General features: G+C 34.4%; 1 protein-coding gene across 5 annotated transcripts in view; it reads right to left on the bottom strand.

Moving 5' to 3' along the window:
• Positions 1–25,142, bottom strand: part of GSK3B (glycogen synthase kinase 3 beta) — a 202,429-nt gene that overhangs the window by 33,514 nt on the left and 143,773 nt on the right. For all 5 annotated transcript variants that reach the window (XR_009696998.1, XM_061167078.1, XM_061167080.1 and 2 more), the window contains exon 8: positions 7,758–7,853. Coding sequence is in view for 4 of the 5 variants with exons in the window: in XM_061167078.1 (XP_061023061.1) it covers positions 7,758–7,853 (96 nt within the window). In the remaining variant the exon portion in view is untranslated. The remainder of the gene's footprint in view (positions 1–7,757; positions 7,854–25,142) is intronic.

Below are 25,142 nucleotides of genomic sequence, written 5' to 3'. Positions count from 1 at the left end.
TAGCTGTGAATTCCCTTGGCTATTCTAAGAGAATTTAACATTCTTTTAGGATAGTTTCCAGTGGGGGAATTAAATATTTTGCAAAAATAAATAATCCGCGGATTACTTTTAGTCTGCAGACTAAAATTTAGTTCACAAATTAAAATCTGGCCCGTTAGGATAAAAATCTCTCATGAACTTAAAACATAACCAGGTGGACAAAAATAGAAAACCAGACTAAAAAAATGAGAGCACAAATAAGACTCAACTGGGCCAACTAACAATTAGTGCGCAGACTAAATATGGCCAGCCAAGAATGTTAGCAAGGCCATGAAGAGCCAGCCCAAAACACTCCCTGTAAAAACTAAAACCAGAAGTAAGTAAATAAAACAAAACAGAACAAAGCAAAAAATAAAGAAATAAACAAAAGGAAGAAAGAAAACAAAAGAGAAAAGAAAAACTGAAAAGAACCAAAACACTGACATGAACTTTTAAGTGATTCAACTACTACCTCACCTGTGCAGCAACTCATTTTCTTAAATTGAAACAAACTCTTATCACAAATACTAGTCTAGAGAAGAAACTAGGAGAAAAAAAAATTTTTTTCCCCAAAAATAAAGTCTCTGTAGTACTGAACAAATGCAAATGAGTTCTTAATGGAAGAGTTATTCAAAATAAACTTGCATTTGGATAACTCAGAAAGGACACAGACCATTTTCTCCTTCACATGTCCTAGAATAGACTTTTGCCATCAAACATCAAATTTCAACCTGGAGCTAACTGTTATGACTGAATCTTAAGCCCCTTAAAATTACCATTTATATACCACATCAAGGCCTATGGTTGATTCTCATAGCATCAGCTCTCAACAATTCCACTATATTAAACAGCCAACCAGAGCAATGTAAAAATGCCTATGGGACAATGACGATTAATCTAAGTAGAATGGAGAACAAGTACTGTGCCTTGTTCAGTAGCTCAAGCAGCTATTCCTCTTCAAGTTGTCATTGTGATAAATGTACAGTACAGACACTGTTCACTGGTCATACACACAATACACAAGCATTCAATGTTAAAAACTGATAAACCATGAACACTTCTGAAGAGCAACCCCAGTATATAAAATTATTTGCAATTTGTAAAGCTATATGCAGGACTAAAAGTGAGACAATGTCATGGATTTGCTGACTAGTTAATTAACTGAGTTAATTAACTAAGAAAAGAATTTAAGTCTACTGAAGTGCTCATGTACAGCACATAATTCATAAGAAACACAAACATAGTTTCCTTAGCCACAATTCAATAAAGTTTAGCTTCACTAATTAAAATACACATAAGGAATATAATATTGGTATCAGCATTAAACTATGCCACAAATTCCTTCCTCTAATCTCATTTGCTGATAAAATACTATAGAAGTGTGATTTACCAAATGTCTACTTATCCAATTTAATCTTTCATTGTTCATAAAATGGTTACTATAGTCAGGTTGATCTTCCTAAGAATATAGGAATATTTCCTTTTCATCCATACCTCCATACCTTAAGGGATAGTCCCCTAAGCTACAACAATTCCTAACTTTAGCAGCACCTAAGCAAACCCAAGGGCTTCCCAGGTGTAAAGAATCCACCTGTTAATGCAGGAGACACAAGAGACATGGGTTTGATCCCTGGGTTGAGACGATCCCATGGAGCAGGAAATGGTAACCAGTATCCTTGCCTGGAAAATTCCATGGACAGAGGAGCCTGGTGGGCTATAGTCCATAGGGTTACAAAGAGCCCGACACGACTAAGTGACTGAGCACACATGCACGCAAGCAAATCTAAACTGTCCTTCAATAGTACCCACCCTCACCCACCAGTCCTCCTATCACCTTTAAAAGGAGGCTCCCTTTCCCCTCCACCACCCACACTGAAGATCCTCCCTATGATACCTATAGTATGTGAAAAACCTTGGAACACCAACAGCACGTAATCAAGTATATGGTTATATATTATTCAATACTTGCTTAAACTGACTCAGATATATATCACCCTTAAGTGTTTCCAAGATGGAGACTATATATTTTAAGGTTTTTTTGTATCCTTTATGGTGTCTAGCACAGCACTGATACATAGGAGATAAGTGTTTTAAAGAACAAATGATAAGTCACAAATTTTTGCCTTTTTAAAATTGACCCTCAACCCTATCCTCTGCTCCCCACAAGTGATCCATTCTTTCTTTTTTACCTTATTCTTCTCACGTATGGATTCACCACCTTAGTAGTTGGATTTTAATGTGCAATAGTTTCCAAAGAAATAGGGTAATGCCAGTATAAACAGAAAAGTGAAGAGGTCTATTCACATAGCAAAATAGATGTTAGAAAAGAAGTGATTATTCTAGCACTAATGAAGATGGAGGTTAAAATTCAGTAGGGAACATAGTGTATTTATGAGATAAGTGATAGTGTACTAGTTGAGGTCTGTAGGCAGATGGGTTGAATAGTAATATTGAAACTGATTACCTGAACAGCAGACAAAACAGACAAATGACAAACTGAGGAATCAACAGAAATCCCCAACATAGTTTCATGCTTTCCGGAATACATGAGCAAAACAAGGCAGAAAGGCCAGAAAAGGCAGAGTGGATCAGCAAAACAACAACAACAAAATGTTTGACAGGGATTTTTGCTTTGTGCTAAGACCCTTTGAATATATTTTTGGTAATGGGTGAAACTAGTTAAAACAGGTAAGTTTACCAAATGAAAATTCATCTTGTAGTCGAAGACTCAGGAAAAAACATTATGAAGAAAGTCATTTAAAAAAATAAAAGTGGGCCTTTTGGTTTAGCTTTAAGCATAGAGAATAATACATGTAATAACTAATTCAGCTAGTCTGATTCCTTTGATGGTTGAAATGACCTCAATTTTTTGCTTACTCTGTTAGCTAGTTAGAAACACTAGTATTCACTCATTTCACAGCATGTGGACTGTGTTCCAAGAAATGAAGTATGTAAGGATTCATTTTTGTGGATAATGCTTTCTGGGATACTTAAATCAATGGTCTAAGGTCCCCACATATCCTACAGACAACTATTAATCATGTATACCCAAGTCTCAGCAACAAACATTTTTAGGTAACATATTCATTTTATTATCAACAAAAGAGAAATGAGAAGCTGCTATGGTACATATATGGTATGACTTGGAAGGTATTACAGGAGTTATATGGTGGGAATAATCACATAGAGCTTGGATAATTAGATGTTTCATGGGAGAAGATCTGAAGTCTTGACAAAGGTCAAGACTTAGTAAGCATCGAGAAAGAACACTCTAAGTGTTCACTAGTAAGAGGTAGAAATGAATGTGGCTTTTCCGGGGAACAATCAGGAGAACAGTTTGATCAGATCAAGAAATTCAGCATGACTGCATGATCCTTTCAAAGTGAGCAGGACAACACTCTCATATGTAGTTAAGTTATTAAACAGTACTCAATCGAAAGAAACCAAAGCCCTTGCGATTCTAATCTACTTCCTCTACTAACTAGATATATCATTCATGAATTACATTACTCTGAAAGAATATACAGACATCTGTGTTACCTAACTCAGAGGTCCCCAACCTCCAGGATGTAATGCCTGATGATCTGAGGTGGAGCTGATGTAATAATAGAAATAAATTGCACAGTAAATGTAATGCATCTGAATCATCTGAAACCATGCCATCCCTGGTCCATGGTCTTCTCTGAAACCGGTCCCAGGTGCCAAAATGGCTGGGTACTGCTGATCTAACTGACCTCACAGGATTATTTAATACTGGAATAATACAGGGGAATATTTGCTTTAACTTTAACAAAAAGTGAGCACAATCAGATACTCAAAATAGGGAATAAACATATACAACCATTACAATGTTAACTTTATTAGAAATCCTTAATCTATCCTAACTGAACACTAAACTTTTAAATTCATTGCCTAATTACATGCATTTAAGGGTGAAGGAACTGGAGAACTTGGGAAAGATTAGGTTTAACTGACTAAATGCCTCAGGAAAGGTTAAGAGCAGGACAAAGAACTAAATCTCTTGTTTTTCTGGAAAGAAAAGCAGAAATAATTAGGAAGAGAGTGACTGGATAATCTGTCATCCAAAGTGGGACAGTGAAGAGTGTGAAGAACATGCCATTAATAATCATACTGGGCAAACATAAACTGGGACATATAATCACTCTTCTCACTATACGTATGGTATATAAAAATTTTCCTATAGGCAATGAGGAATCAGAAAATTTTCAAACAGGAGAGACAACATCACATGTGCTTTAAGGAAGATGACTTTGACAGCAGTGAGGATGTGAAAGATATGAAGGAGGGAAATCAGGAGGTAGGAGGTTGTTTCAGTAATTCTATGATATGATGCTGGGCTGAAGTCAGGGCAGTGGCGCTAGAGAGGACAAATCCTTTATATGCATACTTGTTTTCAAAAGAACCCGAAGAAAAGACATAACAGCTAACTGCTTTCTTACAAAAGCAAAAAGCAACATGAGGCACAAAGAATGGGAGCAATGCTTATACTAGATCCTTACTTCATACCTAAATAGACTGTCATTTACCCAAATCTCCATGTACCAAATACAGAATTTCAGCTTCTTCTCTTCTTCCAATCAATCTCCACCTCTATTTAATTCTCAATTTGCTTTTGCTATCATTTCCTTTTGCGTCCCATCTGGCTTTTATTCTTTTAACTGTATAGCATACACCAAAAGGCAAGTATTTCTCTTCCCCACCATCACTCTCAATACTGGTCCCGGTTTCAAAATATTAGTATATATATTTCCTTTCCAACTTAAGCCACAAATGCTTATTCAATGAATTAGGTTGTTCTGGCTATTAGGTAATAGTCAAGGGCATCTTACTGGATTTCTGAATTCTTAAGATCCCTGCAATGTATCACACTAGGATTATTTCATTGTTTTGTTCTTCTGTTTGCTATCTTTCTTATACATCTGAATACCCTCACTCAATGCTTCCAAGGAAGACATTTTCTTCCTTCATCTTTTTGTCTGCCTGCTTTTTTTGAGAATAGGAGCTCCCGGTTCTGGGGATATAGCAGTACTACACTATTACATGATCAAAAAAAGGGTTTCAGCAAATGGGGCTAAAGTAGGTTTTAACAGAAGACTTGGATAAAGGCAAAGCAAATTTTGTTTCCAGACTCCCGTTTACCTGCCCTCCAAAGGCAAAATGCTTTTTCCTTTAGAGAACAACATTATGTATGTTTAAAAAAAAAAAAAAAACAACTCCACTGGCTGCCTAGCATAAAAGAATATTTCTCAAGCTGACGTTCACTATCACAAAGGAGGGAAGACTTTCCTCTAGAAATTTAAAATTTTGTATTCTTATTTTGACAATAATCTACTCTTAATAATCAATGTAAATATATTCTGGATCATCTGGAAGACAGAGTAGTGCCATGGAATTTGTGTGTCTGAATTTGGTTTTGTGTTTACAACCACAGTAACAGCAACCTAATGGTGTGCACTGATGAGAAATTAATGTAAGTGTCCTATTATATAATAAATGCATTTATACCAAGTGAGAACCAAATTATGCCACATATGAGTGAAGAATTCACAAGAGTTTGAAGACACAAAATAGATGGGAGAATTGAATTATTATTCTATATATGGTACAAGAATAGAAGCCTAAATAAAACAAAAGGGCTTTGTGTATATTATTCAAGTTGGAAAAGCATTAGTGTAAGACATCTGGAATTCACAAGGGTAAAAGATGTAAAGCATGCAAATTCACCATTAATCTTCTATTGCTTGCATGGTAACTGCATCATTCCTCACATTCCATCCTGGCTAATACTTGAAGAGATATAATCAAGGGGAAAAGTACAGAATACGACACACACTAACACTGGTGGCAGTCTTGATTTTAAAAAAAATGAGGACAAGGACTACTAAATAAGATCTCATGACCTCATTTCAGCATTGTATTGCTTAGAAACTCTATAAACAGGATGAATACTTAGAACAGATTCGACCAAAAAGAATTTTACTTTTCTTTCTTCCTTAAAATAACATGCTTATTTAAAAAAATATGGAAATGTAGAACAAAGAAAATAAAACCACCTATACTCTTCTTACTCAAACTACCATTAGCATTTTGGAATACTTCCCTGTATTAATTCAATACACAGAATTCTCTTTGCTTCTTGTTCTTCTTTAACATGGCTGAAATCATAGTATACTACAAATCACTCATTACACTGTAACTTGGAGTAACTTTGCTGGATTCAAACTGCAGCTCGGATTCTAAATCCAAATAGGGCACCTATGATTCTGAGTTTAGAACCAGCGAGAGGACCTATATATCTTCTGACTCAGATTCAAAATAAACTTTAAATACCAAGACCAAAGGATGACTTATCTCAGAACATTTAGTGTTTACTGAAAACTTAAAAAGAGGGTGGGGGAGAGAGCAATGTCTTGATCAGTGAAAGCTACAACTTATTATTCTGGCAGTAAAATTATTACTGAGGTCTTTGTTTCTAAATAATGAATAATTAGTAATAAGAGGATTTTCTGAAGTGAAGTGAAGATATTTGATAATTTGAAGCAAAGAAACTTGAATAATACAACTTAGCAAGAGATCTACTTTGAATCTGGAAATGTAAATTATTTCACCTAAATTACCTATTATTATAAAAGATATATAACCAATTAAATGAACTTGTCAATGTTCAAAACAAACTGTTCTATGTACATTTTTAAATATACAAGATCTCTGATTGAAATATGTATTAGAAAGTTGAGTATTTCCAACCCACAAAATATATAATGAAATATAAGAGTAAACTGGGAAGGGGGATATATGATGGCACATAACTAGAAGGTTAAAAAACTTGGTGTTAAACACACACACACACATACACAGAGAAGAAGCTTAATCCTGACTTTGTCAGTCACATATGGAAACATGGATAAGTCATTTGGCATGTTTAGCTAGAGTTTCAGAATCTATAAAACAAGAGAGTCACTCTAGCTATAAACCTTATTGAGATTTTTTTTTCCCCTCTGCATACAATCTCACAAATCAGACATGAAAATAACTTTTTAATAAAATCTCTCTACAATCACTTCAATTAACTATCAAAACAAAAAGTAAAATCTTCTCATAAGTTAGTACTTATGCTCTTAGAATTGGCTCCAACTAGAAGTGAAGTTAGGCTTTTCCAATGGCTAGTGACATCCCGTGGGCATATCAACTGCTTTCAACGTATACTATTAGTGAGACCAAATCTTCATTTTACTCTTGCTCCCAAAACACCAATAGGAAAGTAAACAAGAGAAGAACACAAAATATAATCTATATATCAGTAGTTTAAAAAGAATAAAAATATATGTGATACTGAATGCTACATGATACTGAATGTAAGTACCCTTAACTATGTAAAGAAATTACTTCTGAATTTTAAAGAGTAAAAATTTATATATAAGATCCTGCACTTAATGAAATTCTTTATTTGAAAACTATGCATATGTACTGTCCTCATCCTACAAATAAAAACCCAGATTGGAAACTTTCTACAGGAAATCAATGGGAATGAAGCTATATACAATCGATGAAACACTGATGCATAATTATCCAATTATTTTTACATGCAGAAGTGCTGTTGTACTTTGTACTCTGACAGTCACCTAGTCTCAAAATAATTTAGTTCTAGAACAATGAGAAATCCAACTTCTAATTTACTACTGGTTAATGTAGTTTTTAAAAAACTCTCTTTGACTCACCTTAGTCCAAGGGTGTGCCTTAATTTGAGGGAATTTGAATTCCGTGTAGTTTGGGTTCATTTCTCTAATTTGCTCCCTTGTTGGTGTCCCCAGGACCTAGATAAAGAAAAAAAGTTATTGTCATAATTTTCTATATACTTATATAGTCTTTATGTTTTAATGCACTGGTTTCACTGGAAAAAGGAATTCCAAAGTTATAAAATATGTAACTCATTAAATAGACCAGACTTTATAAAAGACTTCAATTTCTGACTAGAGAACCCAAGCTATAGGTACTATACAGACTTTTATGGTAACAGTCATCAAGTTTGTATAAGAAAGGTCACTCAAAAATATTCAACTAAAAATCAGGCATCTTTGTTCTGTCTAGAAAAACAATCTATTGTGATGACATCTGAAGTGAGAGTATCTTTTATTCATTTATCCATCAGTAAAGTAAGTCAAAGGTTTTATTATCAAAAAACTAATTAGGAGAACCTTGATTAAACATGGTCATCAAAAATTCCATTCAATCACTGAATATTAAGTGAATGTTCCTGTGTACTACGAACTATATGAAGAATACTAAGAAAAAGATTCTAACTATGAGAAACTTATATATTTGTGTGGAAAAAAGTATAACTATAATACAAGATTATTGAAAATATATTGAAATATATTGAAAATATTGAATATATTGAAATATATTGAAAATATACTGAAAATACTTCATTACCTCCAGAACTGTATTAGGCACCAAACAAAGGAAAAGTATATGGACTTGACTGTATAAGACAGATGATGGGAGGAGACATTAAGTACTAAAATGAGTACTTTGAAGAAAAATGACACTTATTAAGTATCTTTATAACTCTAGTGCCCAATGTAAAACAAGCTTGTTGAAATAAAATGTTAATTCATTTAATTCAAGGACAGTTGCACAGAAGGAGTAGAATGTAAAGTACTTCATCAGTGGTGAACAAAAAGGGCAAACTAAGAATTGTTGTTATTATTTCTAATTCTCTAGACTTCATTAAAACTTTCAGAACTTAACCAAATTTTGTAAAGTTTTATTCCTCAAAAGACATTCATACAAAAACAAAGTGTAAGCTAGACTGAGTAGGTACTGTGTAATTTAATTCATATAGAATTCTAGAACATCTTCTGCCTACAGTCACAGAAAGAAGATTCACGGTTGTGAGGAGCTGGAACAAAGTATTACAAAGAGGTACTAGGAAATTATTAGGGGTAATAAATATAATACAACTTCCTTTCCTTCCTGTAGTAGAATTCCAGCTTTACAGAGAAGTGAAGAGTATTGAGAAGGAAAACATCTGGTCTTTGTAACTGTAGCTATCAGATATTTGTAAGTTAGGAACTATCTATATTTAAAATATGAAAAATAAAAGTTTTTATTTTAAATAATAAAGCAAGCTCTTATTTTCTCAATTGGACTCTTGATGAAGGGTGTATGTGTGTATATGTATGGGAAAAAGGGAAAAGTGAAAAAGAAAGGGAGAGTGAACTTATTGATAATTCTGCCTTCCAAATGCAACTCCACTGGATTTTTTTAAATGCTAAAGAAAAACAACAACAATGTTAAAAAAATGAGTATTTAAAATGCATACTTTCAGTGATGTTACAATCCACTAATTTCATTTTAAGACATATACTCTAGAGAAACTCTTTATAATATATACTAGTCTGTAATAGGGGCTTCCCTGATGGCTCAAGCAGTGAAGAATCTGCCTGCAATGGAGGAGACACAGGAAACGTGGTTTTGATTCCTGGGTCAGAAAGATTCCCTGGAGGAGGGCATGGCAACCCACTCTAGTATTCTTCCCAGGAAAATACCATGGACAGAGGAGCCCCGTGGCGAAGGTCCATGGGGTCACAAAGCGTAGGACACAACTGAAGCAACTGAGCATACACACAGTCTCTAACAATACAACATTGCAGGCCAAAGCAAAAATCCAAAAGCAGAATTAATAAATAACGTGTGGCACAGTCATACAATGATATACTAACCAGCACTGAAAATAAATAAACTAGAGCAACATATACCTTATAGGATGAATTTCACACAGTGGTTGAGTTTTCACTCAATAATGGCTTTATGTAAAGTTTAAAAACTGGAAACACTAAACTATGTTTTAGTTTACATGAAAGTGAACTGAAGTGAAAGTTGATCAGCCATGTCTGACTCTTTGCAACTCCATGAACTATACAGTCCATGGAATTCTCCAGGCCAGAACACTGGAGAAGGTAGTCGTTCCCTTCTCTATGGGATCTTCCCAACCCAGGGATCAGACCCAGATCTCCCACACTGCAGGCAGATTCTTTACCAGCTGAGCCACTAGGGAAGCTCAAGAATACTGCAGTGGGTAGCCTATCCTTCTCCAGGGGATCTTCCCGACCCAGGAATTGAACTGCGGTCTCCTGCATTGCAGGTGGATTCTTTACCAGCTGAGTTACCAGGGAATCCTTTAGTTTACATAGTTAGACTAAATCCAAGGCATGGAAATATTCACTAGAAAAATCAAGTATAGATTATTTAGCTTACTAGAAATAATGGAGGAGGAGGGACTGTGACTGGGGTGGGCATAAGTAGTTCTCTAATTCTAATTCTTAATATGAGTGGTACTTACATGGATAGTCACTTTATTATTATGCTTTAAACTTAATACATTTTGATATATTTTGTATTATGATATATTTCACAATAAACAATAATGACACTTAAGAAATGCCCACTCTCAAATCAGTGAGTATTTTTTGTGCAATCTCCCCTTATTTATTCAGCACTTTGTTAGCACAAGGCACAGTCCTAACTCTCTACAAGCTGGTAAAAATGCCAAAAGAATGAGGGGTTGTATATAGACCATCAGTAAATCCATCTTTTTACTGTATGAACATAGATCATATGAACTTATCAGCTATTTGGCTGACTTTTCCATATTTACACACTGTATAATGAAAAAGGCAGGATGCTCCTTGAAGTGAATGTTTCAATTCATATATGCTTTTTATTATAACCTAACAATATTCCTGGTGGAAGTAAATCAGTGAAACACACAACAAACAGCTGAGAAACACATGACATGCACACAAGGTTTGCTTAACATAAACATATAAGTTATAATAATTTATTTTATGTGAAAGCAAGAAGGTATACTGTGTATCTGTGTATATGTGAAGTCACTCCCATATTATCCCTAAACTGTCTCACAACCACTTAGATCTAAACATTTATCCCAAATTTTATATGTGAAAAATTTCACATGTGAGAAAAGTTGCATCTTTTTTAAAACTGTGAAAATGTCCTCCCTTTATACTAACTACCGATTCTCTAATATTTTTCAATACATTTGTTTCATCACATTTCCGCTCCTCCATGCATATATCAATCCACCTTATTTTCTGATGCCTTTGAAAATCAGTTGCACTTATTAGCATACATATAATTAACTAAGGTTCAATATTTCTGACCTTTTCATCTAAGCATTTTTTACATACCTAGAATTCTCATTTAATTTATACCAGGGCATGGATGTGGAAAAAAATCTTTTATCACAATGGGAGATTATCTGCTTTGATGTATAGTTATGATACAAAAAAGATTCTTAAATATACTTCTGATTGGTGGTCAGAGTTTGTGTTCTTTATCTTCAAAATGTGGATATTTGTGACTTTTAAGAAACTTAATTACTATTAATATCTAGTAAATGGAATCACTGATATATTCACTATCAATTACTTAAAAGCAATTAACCAAATAAACTAGCATATCACCACAAAATGGCAAAGGGTATCTTATTACTGTTACAGCCACATGACCTTGAATCACTAGAACTATTAGATGGACAAAGTGAAATTCCAATGTCGCTGTCTGTTTTATGTTTAATTTCTCTTGTCAAATATACAATTATTATAATAATTTTTCTGTTCTTTTTCTTGTCACTTTAAAATCTTGAAAAGCACATTGTCCCCAGGCTGGCTAATAGATATGAAAAGTAGATGGGAGATCCATTAGTCCAGGGATTGGCCAACCTTTTTTAAGGGCCAGAAAGTAAATACCTTAGGCTTTGTGGGCCAGAGAGCCTCTGTTACTAGTCAATTCCACTATTGTAGCACATGTGATCGTTTCACATGTAGAATTTTGATTGGAATGTTAACTGGCAGGAAATCCTATGGATGTGCACATTGTAAGTAATTCTATCGCCTAGAATTTTTAATCTCAAGGCCTAAGTTGTAGAACATCCTTGTTACAGAACTGCTTTGTGTATAAATATTGTGCTAACTAAAAAGCCTTATATAATAAAGTATAATTCTGTATAACTTGGCATCAGTAGCTCAATAAATCTGGAATATCATGCAAAGACTTGCATTATTTTAAAAAGACATTATTACTATGGACATCTCTTTTTAGTAACTACTAAGTAACTGATATTAGAATTACTCTCTAGAGTAAAACAATTAGAAAACTGACTGACGAAATATTCTTAAGGAGAAGGTAAATATGATTCAAAAAGAAGGGAGTAGGGAACTGGTCAACAGATATAGGTACAAAAATGACAGAGGGCAGAATTGACAAACAAGGGCATAAAACAGCTATTATAATGAGGAGACAAACAGAGGATTAAAAGAAATACAGTAATTGCACAGTTGAAAAGTATGATATGTGAAGTTCAAATTTTTCTAGAGGTCTAACAACAGATAAGACACCACAGAAGACAATCAATGAACTTAAAAAACAAAACAGAAACAATCAAAGCTGAAGCATGGAGGTAAAACAAGCTGGAAAAACATAAGTACATGTGACTGGAGTCTAAGAAGGGGCTTGGAGGAACAGATGTCGAAAAAATATTTGAAGAAATAGTGGCCAACATTTTCCCAAATTTGATGAAAATGCCATGAAACCCAAACAGTATAAAAACCAGTGATAAAGGGAAAGTTTTCCCAAAGCAAAGAGACACATTTTATACAGTCGACAGTAATACAGCCAACTTATCAGAAACAATGCAAGCCAGAAGAAAATAAGAGACCTCTCTTTAAAAAAAAGGAATGAGAAACTGGAAACCAAGAAATTCCATATCCAGTAAAAATATCCTTCAAAAGAATGACGGGAACAGAAGCAAGATGTCTTGATTTCCAGTTCTCTCCATTAATTAAACCACATAATAAAACTCAGGGCTACTTCTCTCCTTGAAATAGTGAAAAAAAAAAATAAAACAAACAAGACATTGTTAAGCAAACAAAAGCTAAGAGAGTTTGTCTCCAGATTTTCACTACAAGAAAATACTTTAGGATGAAAGAAAACGAATGGTCATTCCTATCTACACTAAGGAATAAAGACCACCAAAAATTATAAATACGGACTATATGTATGACATTTCCCTTTTGCTTTTATTTATTTTTTTAAGTTGGTCACTGTTGTATTCACTTACTTTTTGATTTATTTATTTTTAACTGAAGGATAATTGCTTTACAGTATTGCACTGGTTTCTACCAAATATCATCACGAATCTCCCCTTTGCTTTTAAACTGGTTTAGAAGAAAACAGTGTTTAAAGCAAAATGAATATTACAGAAGTAAAATGTATGACAACAAGAGCACAATGGACAGGAAGGGGAAATGGAAATATGCTATTGTAAGGTTCTCACTTTATATGCAAAGTGGTATATTATTATTTGTAGACTGTGATAGAGCAGGATGCCTATGTTTAATCTTAGAACAAACTTTAAAAAATGTAACATGGCAATCAATATAGCTTAAAAAGTCAACAGGAAAAATAAAAAACACTCATTATAAACCACAAGATAGCAGTAAAAGAGGGAGAGGAAGAAACAAACAATAAAAAGAAAACAAATACCAAGGTGGAATATTTAAACCCAACCATATTAATAATTACATTGAATGTAAATGGTCCAAACACTCCAATTAAAGGCAAAAATTATCAGACTCAATGCAATATCAGAAAATTGTAGACTTCAGTACAAGGAAATTGAACAAAAATAAAGAGGGACATTTCCTAATGATAAAAGCAAGTTTAAGACTAAATTTAAAATTATTATAAATACTGTATGTTGATGAAAATATAAAACAATGAAACTCTCATACACTGCTGGTGGAAGTGCAGAACAGTGAAACTGCTCTGGAAAACAGTTTGATGATTTCTTACAAAGTTCACACACATTTATCACATGACAGCAATTTCAGTCCTGTTCTTTATTGAAGAGAAATGTAAACACAGGTTTGTTTAAACAAAAAGAGAAGCTTTACTCATAACAGCCAAAACAAAAAACAAGTCAAATGCTAATGCACAGGTAAATGGATAAACAACTCTTAGAATAGGTAATACAAAGATGGATAAATCACAAAAACATGATGCTGAACTAAAAAAGCCAGATACAGAGCACACACACACACACACACAACATGATTCCATTCATATGAAATTCTAGAATAGGAAAAACTAACCTGCGGTGACAGAAAGCAGACTAACGGTAACCTGAAACAAAAGATGGGAGACTGCAAAGGTACACAAATGGGGTGATCAACTGTCCCAGCTTACCTGGGACTATCCTGGCAGATCTCTCAGTCTTGGGCAATCTGAGACATTTGGTTACCCTAGGCGGTACACAAGAACATGTTTGGGGATGACAGAAACGTTCTAAATCTTGACCAGGATAGTATAAATGTCTGTCAAAACTCATTAAACTGTACACTTAAAATTGTTATACTTTATTGTATGTAAACTACACCACTATGAAATTAATTTAAAAAGTAAAAAACAGACCATTATGTAATTTGTGATGCCATTACTATACTAAATACAACCATGTTTATCTTTCTTCTGTTGCTATTTTAAGGCTAGCATGAAAAGTATCAGAGTCTGCCAAACCTTAAAATCAGAATTATTTTATATACAGTACATACAGTCTTTAAGAAAGCAAAGATGTGAATTAAGATGCAAAGGAATGTAAGGATGCAAAGGTAAGACATAATGGAGAGGCAGTAAATTTTTTTTTTTCAGTCTCCTAAGTCACTCCACTCAATTAAAATATTTACTGAGTTCCCTTGCTCAAGGAACTGTAGGGCAGAAAAGACTTGTACATTATAGTTAGCTGCTCAGTCATATCCAACTCTTTGCGACCCCACAGACTGTAGCCCTCCAGGCTCTTCTATCCATAGAATTCTCCAGGCAAGAATACTGGAGTAGGTAGCCATTCCCTTCTTCAAGGGATCTTCCCAACCCAGGGATCCAATCTGCGTCTCCTGCATTGCAGGCAGATTCTTTACCACCTGAGCCAACAGAGAACCCCTGTACATTATAAATCAACTTCAAATAGCCAAGATCAGTACAACAAAATAAGCACAGAGATCTATGAGGTGAAAGTACTACAATGAACTGGAGTAAGGAAAAGATTCAGGAAGGGATGCTGAGAGGAGAGACAAGAGCTAATTTAAGCAAATGAATCAGACACACATTCTATGCACTCTAGGTATGAGGTAGAAAAGAGCATGATTTGGGTAATTGTATCAGTTGAGTGTTGATAGAGAATAAGGATTAGATAATGGATGGATAGCAACATTAAAGTCTTAAAGGTTAACAAGTGAAAGATTATGAAGAGCAAAGATTCTGAATGCATCACAATCTGCAATCAATAATAACAACAACAAAAAACAAGTCAACTATCCCATTTCTACTTCTGAGTATATCTTTTATATATTAAGCTTCTACTAGGTTCAGAGTATATTTCTACTTGATTTATTTCAGCTGATTTATATTTGGAAATCATATACTTAAACTTTTTCATTTCATACATTAGAAAATAAATGTATGTTTGACATGGACCTTAACACTTCAGACACAAAACAAGTCTCAGGGTTCCCTCAAATTTTAAGAGATGGAAGATTAGTTTTTCCCCAGAAGCTTTTAAGACTAAAGGTATATTTAAAAAATAATTATTATTTCTGGATTTCCTAAAAACTGAGTGCCCCACAACTTAAAGAAAATGAAACTGCACATAATATTGTATATACTTTTCTATAACTATGGTATCTCTCACACAGTAAAAGGAGGGGGATGTTCAAAATGATTACACCATTGTGAAGAGTATGTACTCTGAGTTATCTGCTATTAGAATAGGATCTTTCCATTTATTGCAAAAAAGCATTAAGCCTACTATCCTAGAATGTCATGGGGGTAAGTGGTGGAAAGACTCAAAGATCAGAGATTAGCCTGTCACAACCCTTTGGGAAGTTGTTCAACTTTTATGATTAAATCAATTGTTTCATTTGTATCTAGTCCCATCACATTTGTTGTACAATTTTTTTCATTCATTTAGCTTCAAATTTAGCTAGACACCAATAAATATCAAGTGATGAATTATGATTCATGTCTTCAAAGAAATAAAGCTAAGAATCATCTGACAAAAGCTCTGAAATACACTTCTTTCACAGCTTTGCGTTTTAATAGCCCAACACCAGAGGTCGCCAAACTTCAGCAAGAGAACTACATGTGTGGCCTTTAAAACAAACTTGAAGCCAAAGAAATTCTATTAGAAATCTGTTACTTCTCTGCTTAAAATCCTTCAGTGGCTTCCAAGTGCTTACAGGCTAAAAGTGTTCTGGCCACTGCCCGCACCTCCAGCCTCCTGGTAAACTGATACACTATCCCCACCATTCAGAACTTTATGCTTGAACCATAAAGTAACACATGATAGACCTGACTTCACTAAGCATCCCTGTCCAAATTAGCACATACGCCCTCCATTCCCTTCCTCTCAATGGTGACTATCTTTGCATGTTTCAAGATTCAGTTCAAGAATTTCCTCTTAAATGAAATCTTTCCAGATAGGATTCTCTCCGAATAGGATACTTCTGCCTCTGTACTCTGATCAGACTTCTGGGGTCAGAGCTGCCTTACCTCCCCTCAATAAGTCTCTGAACTCCTTGAGGGCAAAGACCCTCTGTGTAGGCCCAAATGGTTCACTAAATCAACATGCTGTTAACGTGATGCACTCTGAAAGACTGAAAGGACACATGGCCATTATGAATTCAATCAAAGCTTTTAAAATAAGCAGATAAAAAATTTTATAACACAGAGGCAGGAGAGATTTCTGCATAAAAGAAATGTTTATTTAAATTGGATAACTGTCAGGTTAACTGGTCTATATCATAAATAGGACTATGTGAAAACCAAAAATCATGTCACTGAGCTACTCTATTTCAAAATATCAGTCCTCTACTGACACTGGAATCACTGCATTTTCACTTCCAAAGGATTGATATAAAATGTTATGCTCTCTGGTGTATCCCTACAAGTTATAGGTTTTAAACTTTTTAAATACACTATATGTAGGTAGCTAAAATACTTAACTATCAAAATAAGACAAGTGGAGTCACTCAGTTGTCTATGACTCTTTGCAACCCATGGACTATAGACTACCCAGGTCCTCCACTCATGGTTGCCATTTCCTTCTCCAGGGGATCTTCCCAACCTAGGGATCGAACCCAGGTCTCCTGCACTGCAGGCAGACGCTTACCTGCAGATTTTATACAGTTTCTATTGACCTCTCCTATAATAAATGAGTGAAATTTTGGTATAAGGATTTTTTTGTGGGGTTTGCAATGTTTCTTTCTCAGGGTTTTCCTCTGATCTCCAAAAGGCAAGGAACCTTTTTCCCCATCCCCAAAGCTAAAGCAGCAGCAGTAGCACAATCATTAAAATCCCATTAGGAATATTAGTGAAGAACAGAGCATCAAGCTGTCAAGTTATTTTGAACACAACAAAAGTATTTGAATAAATACTTTTGGCTAAAGTATTTATTCAGCCTAAACTAGTACAGGAGGGTCCCTTTGTGTGTCCATGATTTACTTCATTTAGCCCTGTGCCACCTGCCACTTAAGTGGATCTGAGTGCTTTGCAAAGCTATGGTCAGTTTACTGCCTTTCTTAAAATATGGTGGAAATAGCAACACACCCTTATCAGAAGTTCTGTAGGTAGATATCTTCAATTTTGTCTTAAAAAACAAACAAAGCTTTGAGATATACACCCCTCTATAGAACTTACTTCTTTTTTAATATATTCAGTGGTGTACAACCATCAACTGCTATCTGATTTCAGAACATGTTCATCATCCCCAAATTAAACCCTGTACCCATGAGCAGTCACTCCCATTTCTACTCTGCCGAATTACTGACAACCACTAATCTACTTTCCGTCTCTACAGATTTGCTTATTCTCGACATTTCATATAAATGGAATCACATTAACATGTGTCCTTTTGTGCTTGATATTTTCTGTGATAGTCTGTATTTGACATTTTTCATTCATCAGCTGATGGACAATTGAAATGTTTATACTTTTTTGGCTATAAATAATACTGCTACAAACCTTTATGTACAAGTTTTTTTGTAGATAAATGTTTTCAAATTCCTATGAAGGGAATTGCTGCATTGTGTGGTAACCCTATTATTTTGAGGAAATGCAAATCCATTTTTTGTTTATACCATTTTACAATCCCTCGAGCAATGTATGAAAGTTTCAATCTCTCCACATCCTTTGGTAAGGATTCCCAGGTGGCTCAGTGGGTAAAGAATCTGCCTGCAATGCAGGAGATGCAGATTCAATCCCTGGGTCGGGAAGATCCCTTGGAGGAGGGCATGGCAACCCACTCCAGTAATCTTGCCTTGAGAATCCCATGGACAGAGAAGTCTGGCGGACTACAGCCCATAAGGTTGCAAAGAGTCAGACACAACTGAAAAACTAAATACGCACATTACCAATACTAGTTATTGTGGGTCTTTATTTTGGCCATCCTAATAAATATGATCTAGTATTCATTATGGATCTGATTTGCATTTCTCTAATGACTAACAATGTTGAACATCTTTTTTTGTGTGTCCTTACTGGTCATCTGTATGTCTTCTTTCAAGAAATGTTAATTTGGATCCTTTGCCCATTTTTCTCTTGGGCTGTCTTTTTATGGTTGAGTTGTAAGAGTTCCTTACTCTAGATAGAAATTCCTTATCATATATATAATTTGCAAAATTTTTTTGCCATTCTGTGTGTTGCCTTTTAATTTTCTGGATGGTAGCCTTTGGGAAACAAATTTTTAAATTTTGATGAAGTTCAATATATATGTTTTTTCTACTGTCATTTGTGCTTTTGGTTTCATGTCTAAAAAAAAAATCATTTACACCTAGGTTTCTTTCTAAGAGTTTTACAATCTTAGCTCTAGGCCTATACATTTTGAGTTAATTTTTGTACATGGTGTGAGAGGTAGGGGTCCAACTTCATTCTTTTGCATATGGATATCCAGTTGCCCAAATATCATTTGTTAAAAAGACTACTGCTTCCCCATTGAACTGCCCCGGAAGCCTTGTCAAAGGTAATCTGACCATAAACATAAAAGTTTATTTCTAGACATTCAATTGTACTCCATTGACCTACATGCCTATGCTCACGTCAGTACTAAACTTTCTCACCCCCCTTTCTTGACGTTTAACTGACAAAATCGTAAGACATACTAAATGCACACAGTTGTGATTTTATATACATACACATTGTAAAAGGATACCTATACTATCTAGTTAATTAACATAGTCATCACCTCACACTTTTCTTTCTTCTCTTCCTTCTTCTGGTGAGAACATTTAGGTCAATAGTGTTATCAGCTATAACCAGCATGTTTTACATCAGATTCTCAGACCTCGTTCATCTTAGAAAATCTGTCCTCTTTACCAACCTCTCCTCATTTCCTCCACTCCCTAAACCCCAGGGGCAGCCACTTTTTTACTCTCTCTGATTGACTTTTTTCCTTTTCTTTTTAGACTCTACATACAGGTGATACCATGGAGTAGTTGTCGTTCTCTGTCTGGCTTATTTCATTTAGCATAATGCCCTAAGGTCTATCCATCCATGTTAACAAAAATGGCAGAATTTCCTTCCTTCTTGTGGCTTAATACTATTCCGCTGTAGATGCACTATCTTGATTACTGCAGCTATAAAATAAGTTTCAAAAGTGGGAAGTGTGACTTTTCTTCCCTAATAAAATTTTATGTTTGGCAACAAGTAGTTTCCTTCCCCCAAAAAAGGTGATTACTGTTTTGATTATGCAAATTATTCACTATAAAGTAAAACAAAGTCATTCTTGGTTAATACATAGTCACAGTGGTCATTTCCCCCCCGCCAAGGTGAATGTCAGCCATAGTTGTATGTTCAAGGTAAGGGTATATAACAAAAAGAGGGGTGGCAGATGGGATTAGAATCTCTTGGGTTAAAAAAAAAAGAAAAAGAAAAAAAACACCTCACTATATTTTCCAAACTTGTAAAAAAATCACACTTCCCTTTGAGACATGTAAACATTTTATACACACATCCCCTAGCTCTTGCTTCCTCTGAGAATCACTAACACTATGGTTCTTAGTGTTATAGTTTTTGTGGTGTTGTAGCACCACAAGCCAAGATTTTCTTTGTTTTCCTTCTATTATATGTATCAATAAAACAATAAGAATTGTTTTATAAATATGAAATATCAATCAGTATGCTTTTAACAAAATAAATGCCCCTCTACAAAAGTCCAGTGTTTCTTTATATTGAATCCTGAAAATAAACAAATATACAGAAGAACTCAAATTGCCACCGTGGAGAAGAATCTACAGTTGATAAGTGTACTATATTCCACAAAGAGTAATTTTGTGGGTGGTTGTCTGACTCAGGTTCTAAAATATAACTATTAATATAAAGGTTTTGAGGTGACAATGTCATGAAACTTAGGTTTATAAGAAATGTTTCTTTGAATAAATAAAACATATTCTGGCAACTTAGTAAATCATTTTATACTGCTTGTTTGGGATAAATTAATTTCAAATGGATGTCATTATTCTCAAGTCAAAAGCTAACTAGACCACATTGCCATGACACCACTTTTTCATGCCTGGGCACACTTACATATAAGCATATAGAGATTTAACCAAGTGTGAGTAAGTTACTATAGAGTTAGCAAAATTTCATAATAGCAACATAAAACTGATGTTTTTTCTGGCCTATGTACAACATATTAATGTAAAGATGCAACTGAGAAATTTTACATTAAAATGATTTTTCTAATACTCATTTACTTATTTTTAAAATGCTGACACTATGTGTGTAGTATTTATACTGCAGGCAGTTACTATAAATTGTAACCATTATTCTTTGCACTAGTATAGGGATATTTAATTTAGATATTCAAGATAAGCTTCAGAAAGTCCAAGGTTCACCTGATACCATGTGCCAAATTTTAGCATATATGTTTTTCTGGGGGTGAGTCCATTGCTATGAAAGATTTTCAAAGAGGTCCATGATGTAAAAGCGACTAAAAGTTGCTGCTCTAGTCAGTAATAAAGAGAAAAATGTAAATAATAAAACAAGAATGAAAAAAACAATAAAATATTTTTATATATATTACATATTATACATTATAAGTAAAAATCTGTACCACGTGGTGTGCTTACTAGTTCTGCGGAGTGGAAAAGGGCGAGAGAACTAAGTTTAATATGTTGTCCCTGTAGTCTGTTAACAACAAGAGCTCCATGACAACAAAAGAAATACCATCAAGTAACATATGATTAAGCTCCAAATACATGTTAGCAAAGATACATCATGGATCCATCAAAAAACTTAGGAAGAAAAGTAATTTATACTTATTAAATTCTCATTAAATTAGGTCTTAGACCTCTGTCTGAAAGACTATTTGATGGTGAAAATGTCAAGCCAGGAGACAGGGCATACAAAGGTGCTAAACAATCCATAATACGGAGATAACTGAAAGCTAGTATTTGCAAAGCAAAGATGAGGAAGATAACACTGAGCTGTACTTGAAAGCACAGGAATCCACTTTTACAACCTTGATTAATTTAGATGAAGTACAATTAAACTTAGCCCAAAGACATCACAAACTGATTTAGTATATTCATTACAATAGGATTTAGGAGCATTTTCCTTTATTTTGTGGTCACACATGAAAAACACTAAATTAAGTGAGTTCTAGATAATAAGCTGACATTAAGTATCATATTGTTTCCCTGAGAGCTACAAAATTCCATGAATAGAGGACACCAACTTAGCTAAAGATGAATCAGACAGATTTTCCTACCACCCAACCCTTCCCAGATGTGGCAGTCATAGTACTGATCTTCGTCAACATCATCGTCTTGCTAGGATTAAAGGGTTAAATGTGGTAACATATGTCAAGGGCTGAGCTCGGTGTCTGGTGCAGAGGAAGTGCTCACTGGGTAGCAGCTTTTATGACTAGCAGCATTTTACCAATATTTGAAAATACAGACCTCTGAGGGGCCAGATAATCACTGATCTATCTGTCTAAATTACCCTGCAAAGCCCCTGGTGGCTCAGACAGCAAAGAATCTGCCCGCAGTGCAGAAGACCTAAGTTTGATCCCTGGGTTGGGAAGGTTCCTTGGAGAAGGCAATGGCAACCCACTCCAGTATTCTTGTCGCAAAGAATCACACATGACTGAGTGACTAACACATGCTGCAAAGAGTCATCAGTCAAATCAAAAGACCAGGAAAACAATGATTTAGATAGATATTTGTAATAAAATGCAACCCTCTTAACTCTATGTAACTGTATTTATTTGTTTACTAACAAAAGATTCTGGCATAAAACAACTGAAAACATCCGTTCTTTTTCAGTTTCTGGGATTACAAAAAGATGATTTAAAAAAAAAAATCAGTATCACAGAACAGTAAAAAATGAAAACCTTCCCCCCTCTTCTTTTTTAAAAATAATTTTATTTATTTGTTGTGCTGTGCTTGGTCTTCACTGCTACACGCGGGCTACTCTCTAGTTGCAGTGCATGGGCTCCGTAGTTGTAGAGCACAGGCTTAGTTGTCCTATGGCATGTGGAACCTCCCCAGATCGGGGACTGAACCTAATCCCCTGCACTGGCAGCTAAGACTCTTAACCACTGAACCACTAGGGAAGTCTTTAATCCCACTCTCCACTCTCTTTAATCCCACTCTCCACTGCTAAATCTTCTGCTTTCTCAAGCTTTTAGGTACCACAAGAAACAAAGTTCACCTACCTAACTATAATAAAATAATCAAAAGATTATTTGGATCTCACTGTTTTCCACAGAAACTTTCCACTGTTTTCCAGAAACTTTCAAATTCCTAAAGTTTCTGCTAGAGCTAAGATTGTACTAGTTCTTTCCTGTGTAAGAAACATCTATGTAAGTATCTAAAATGAGTTAACTACTGCTAAGAGAAAAGTATGACATGAACTTATTTACCAAAGAGAAACAAACTCACAGACCTTGAAAAGAAACTTATGATTACCAAAGAGGGAAAAGGATGGGGGAGGGATAAATTAGGAGTTTAAGATAAGCAGATAGAAACTACTATTATACATAAAATGACACACAGTGAAGTCCTACTGCATAGCACTGGGAACTATATTTACTATCCTGTAATAAACTATAATGGAAAAGAATATACATATATATATATATATATACACACATACACACACACACCTGAATCACTTCACAGTACATCATAAACTGACACAAATAAAAAATGTTTAAAGGCATCTATATGTTTAATGTCATGTTTTTCTAAAAGACATATATCCAAATTTAAAGGGCTAGTTACTATAGCTATGAAAGCTACAGAAAAAGTCTATTATCAGAAAGGTGTACGCTAACTACTTCTGCCTTTAAAATTTCCATTAGAAAGAAATGGTCAACTTATTACAAAGCATAAGTAAATATTTATGAAATAAATCAAATTATATCTCTAGGAACATTAATATTTAAAATTGGAAACTCTACAAAATGACTGGTTTCTATCAAATATTCAGTTCTGTGATATTTTAATCCCAAAATTGAACTCTAGACTGAAGCTCACCTTGCCTTACTTGAAGTTTGTGTTTTAAAATTTGGAGGGGGAAAAGAAACTATTAGTGAAACCTACAGCAGTCCCAGGTTCAGAATTTCCGAGACTGCATCATCTTGAGTACATCCGGGGAATTTTGGGGAAATCTTACATTTATGTAAGGAGTTAATCATATCTTTGAGAAGCTAAATATATAATTTTTTAAAAGCAATCATCTATCACTGTACTTTTACATTATTCTTCTCAGGATCAATTATGTAATTCAGAATAGAATCTACAGTCCAATCTCTGCAGTCAAAAAAAAAAATCACTTCATCAACATATACTTCTTCACATGAGAAATACAATTAATTATTTAGTAAATCAAAAAAGTCCACAAAACAGATGGTATTTTTGTTTTAACATACATATGCACAGAAAAGTTTATAAAAATATTCATAGAAGTTATTTTTCATGATGTACTAGAACAGTAAGGGATTATTTTTGTTCTCCTTGTATTTGTGTCTGGGTATGTTTTCTGCATTGAGCACATAAAATTATAGCATACATAGTGATAAAAAAGCAATCAACATTAAAAAAACACTACCTTCTTTAAGTCTTCAGAAGACTTTTTCTAAACAACCCCACTGGTAGGACTGATGACAGAGGTGCCGATGGACAATGCTGCATCACTGAACCTATGCTTGTGAAATTTCTGACAGATGTACTCCCAAAATGTTTTATTTTCCCCAGGTATCTGAAACCACATCAGATATGTCTTAAGATTATTTTAACTAGTATGTTAAGGAAGAATTTAAGAAATTCTATTATCTGAGACTTCCCAAACAGAATCTCTCTTATCCACAAATGCTTTGAAAAGTTAAGCACTTTTTTGATACTCAGAGATTAAAAGGTATAATAAGATTCTGATCTGATAATCCTCTGTATGAAATCAATCTCAGAAAGCTAGGTGCTTTTCATACTTAAAAATGATTTTTCATGACTTTCAATGCCATACTGCCCTATACTTCTAACTTACTCTGAAGATATTTTAATTTTACTCTTAATATTCTGCAAAAGCATTGTTTGAGGATAGATAGGGAAGAGATTTAAAATGTTACGCTAAGTTAGCTCAGTTTAAAATACTCTGTGTTACTTATTCTATGAATTATTGGCATGGACATCCAAGCCAATAAAGTTTAATAAACAACATATACAATAACAATCACACTAACTTTCCTTATTAATTCCCAGGTAATTCCAAATTCATAGATGAACACTGATCTAGCAGCTTAATTCAGCTTAACTATTTCTTGAAAACTATTATGGTGCCTTTGGATATTAAAATGTAACAATAAAAGAAAGTTCCTGCTCAGAAAGTTTGTAGTTCAGTTGCTAAGTCATGTCTGACTCTTCGTGACCCCATGGACTGCAGCACGCCAGGCTTCCCTGTCCTTCACTATCTCCCAGAGTTTGCTCAAACTCATGTCCACTGATTGAGTCGATGATGCTATCCAATCA

This window comes from Dama dama, chromosome 19, assembly GCF_033118175.1.
Source record: "Dama dama isolate Ldn47 chromosome 19, ASM3311817v1, whole genome shotgun sequence".
Taxonomy (NCBI): Eukaryota; Metazoa; Chordata; class Mammalia; order Artiodactyla; family Cervidae; genus Dama; species Dama dama.
The sequence above is the reverse complement of the archived record's forward strand: the minus strand, read 5'-3'. Positions and strand labels throughout refer to the sequence as shown.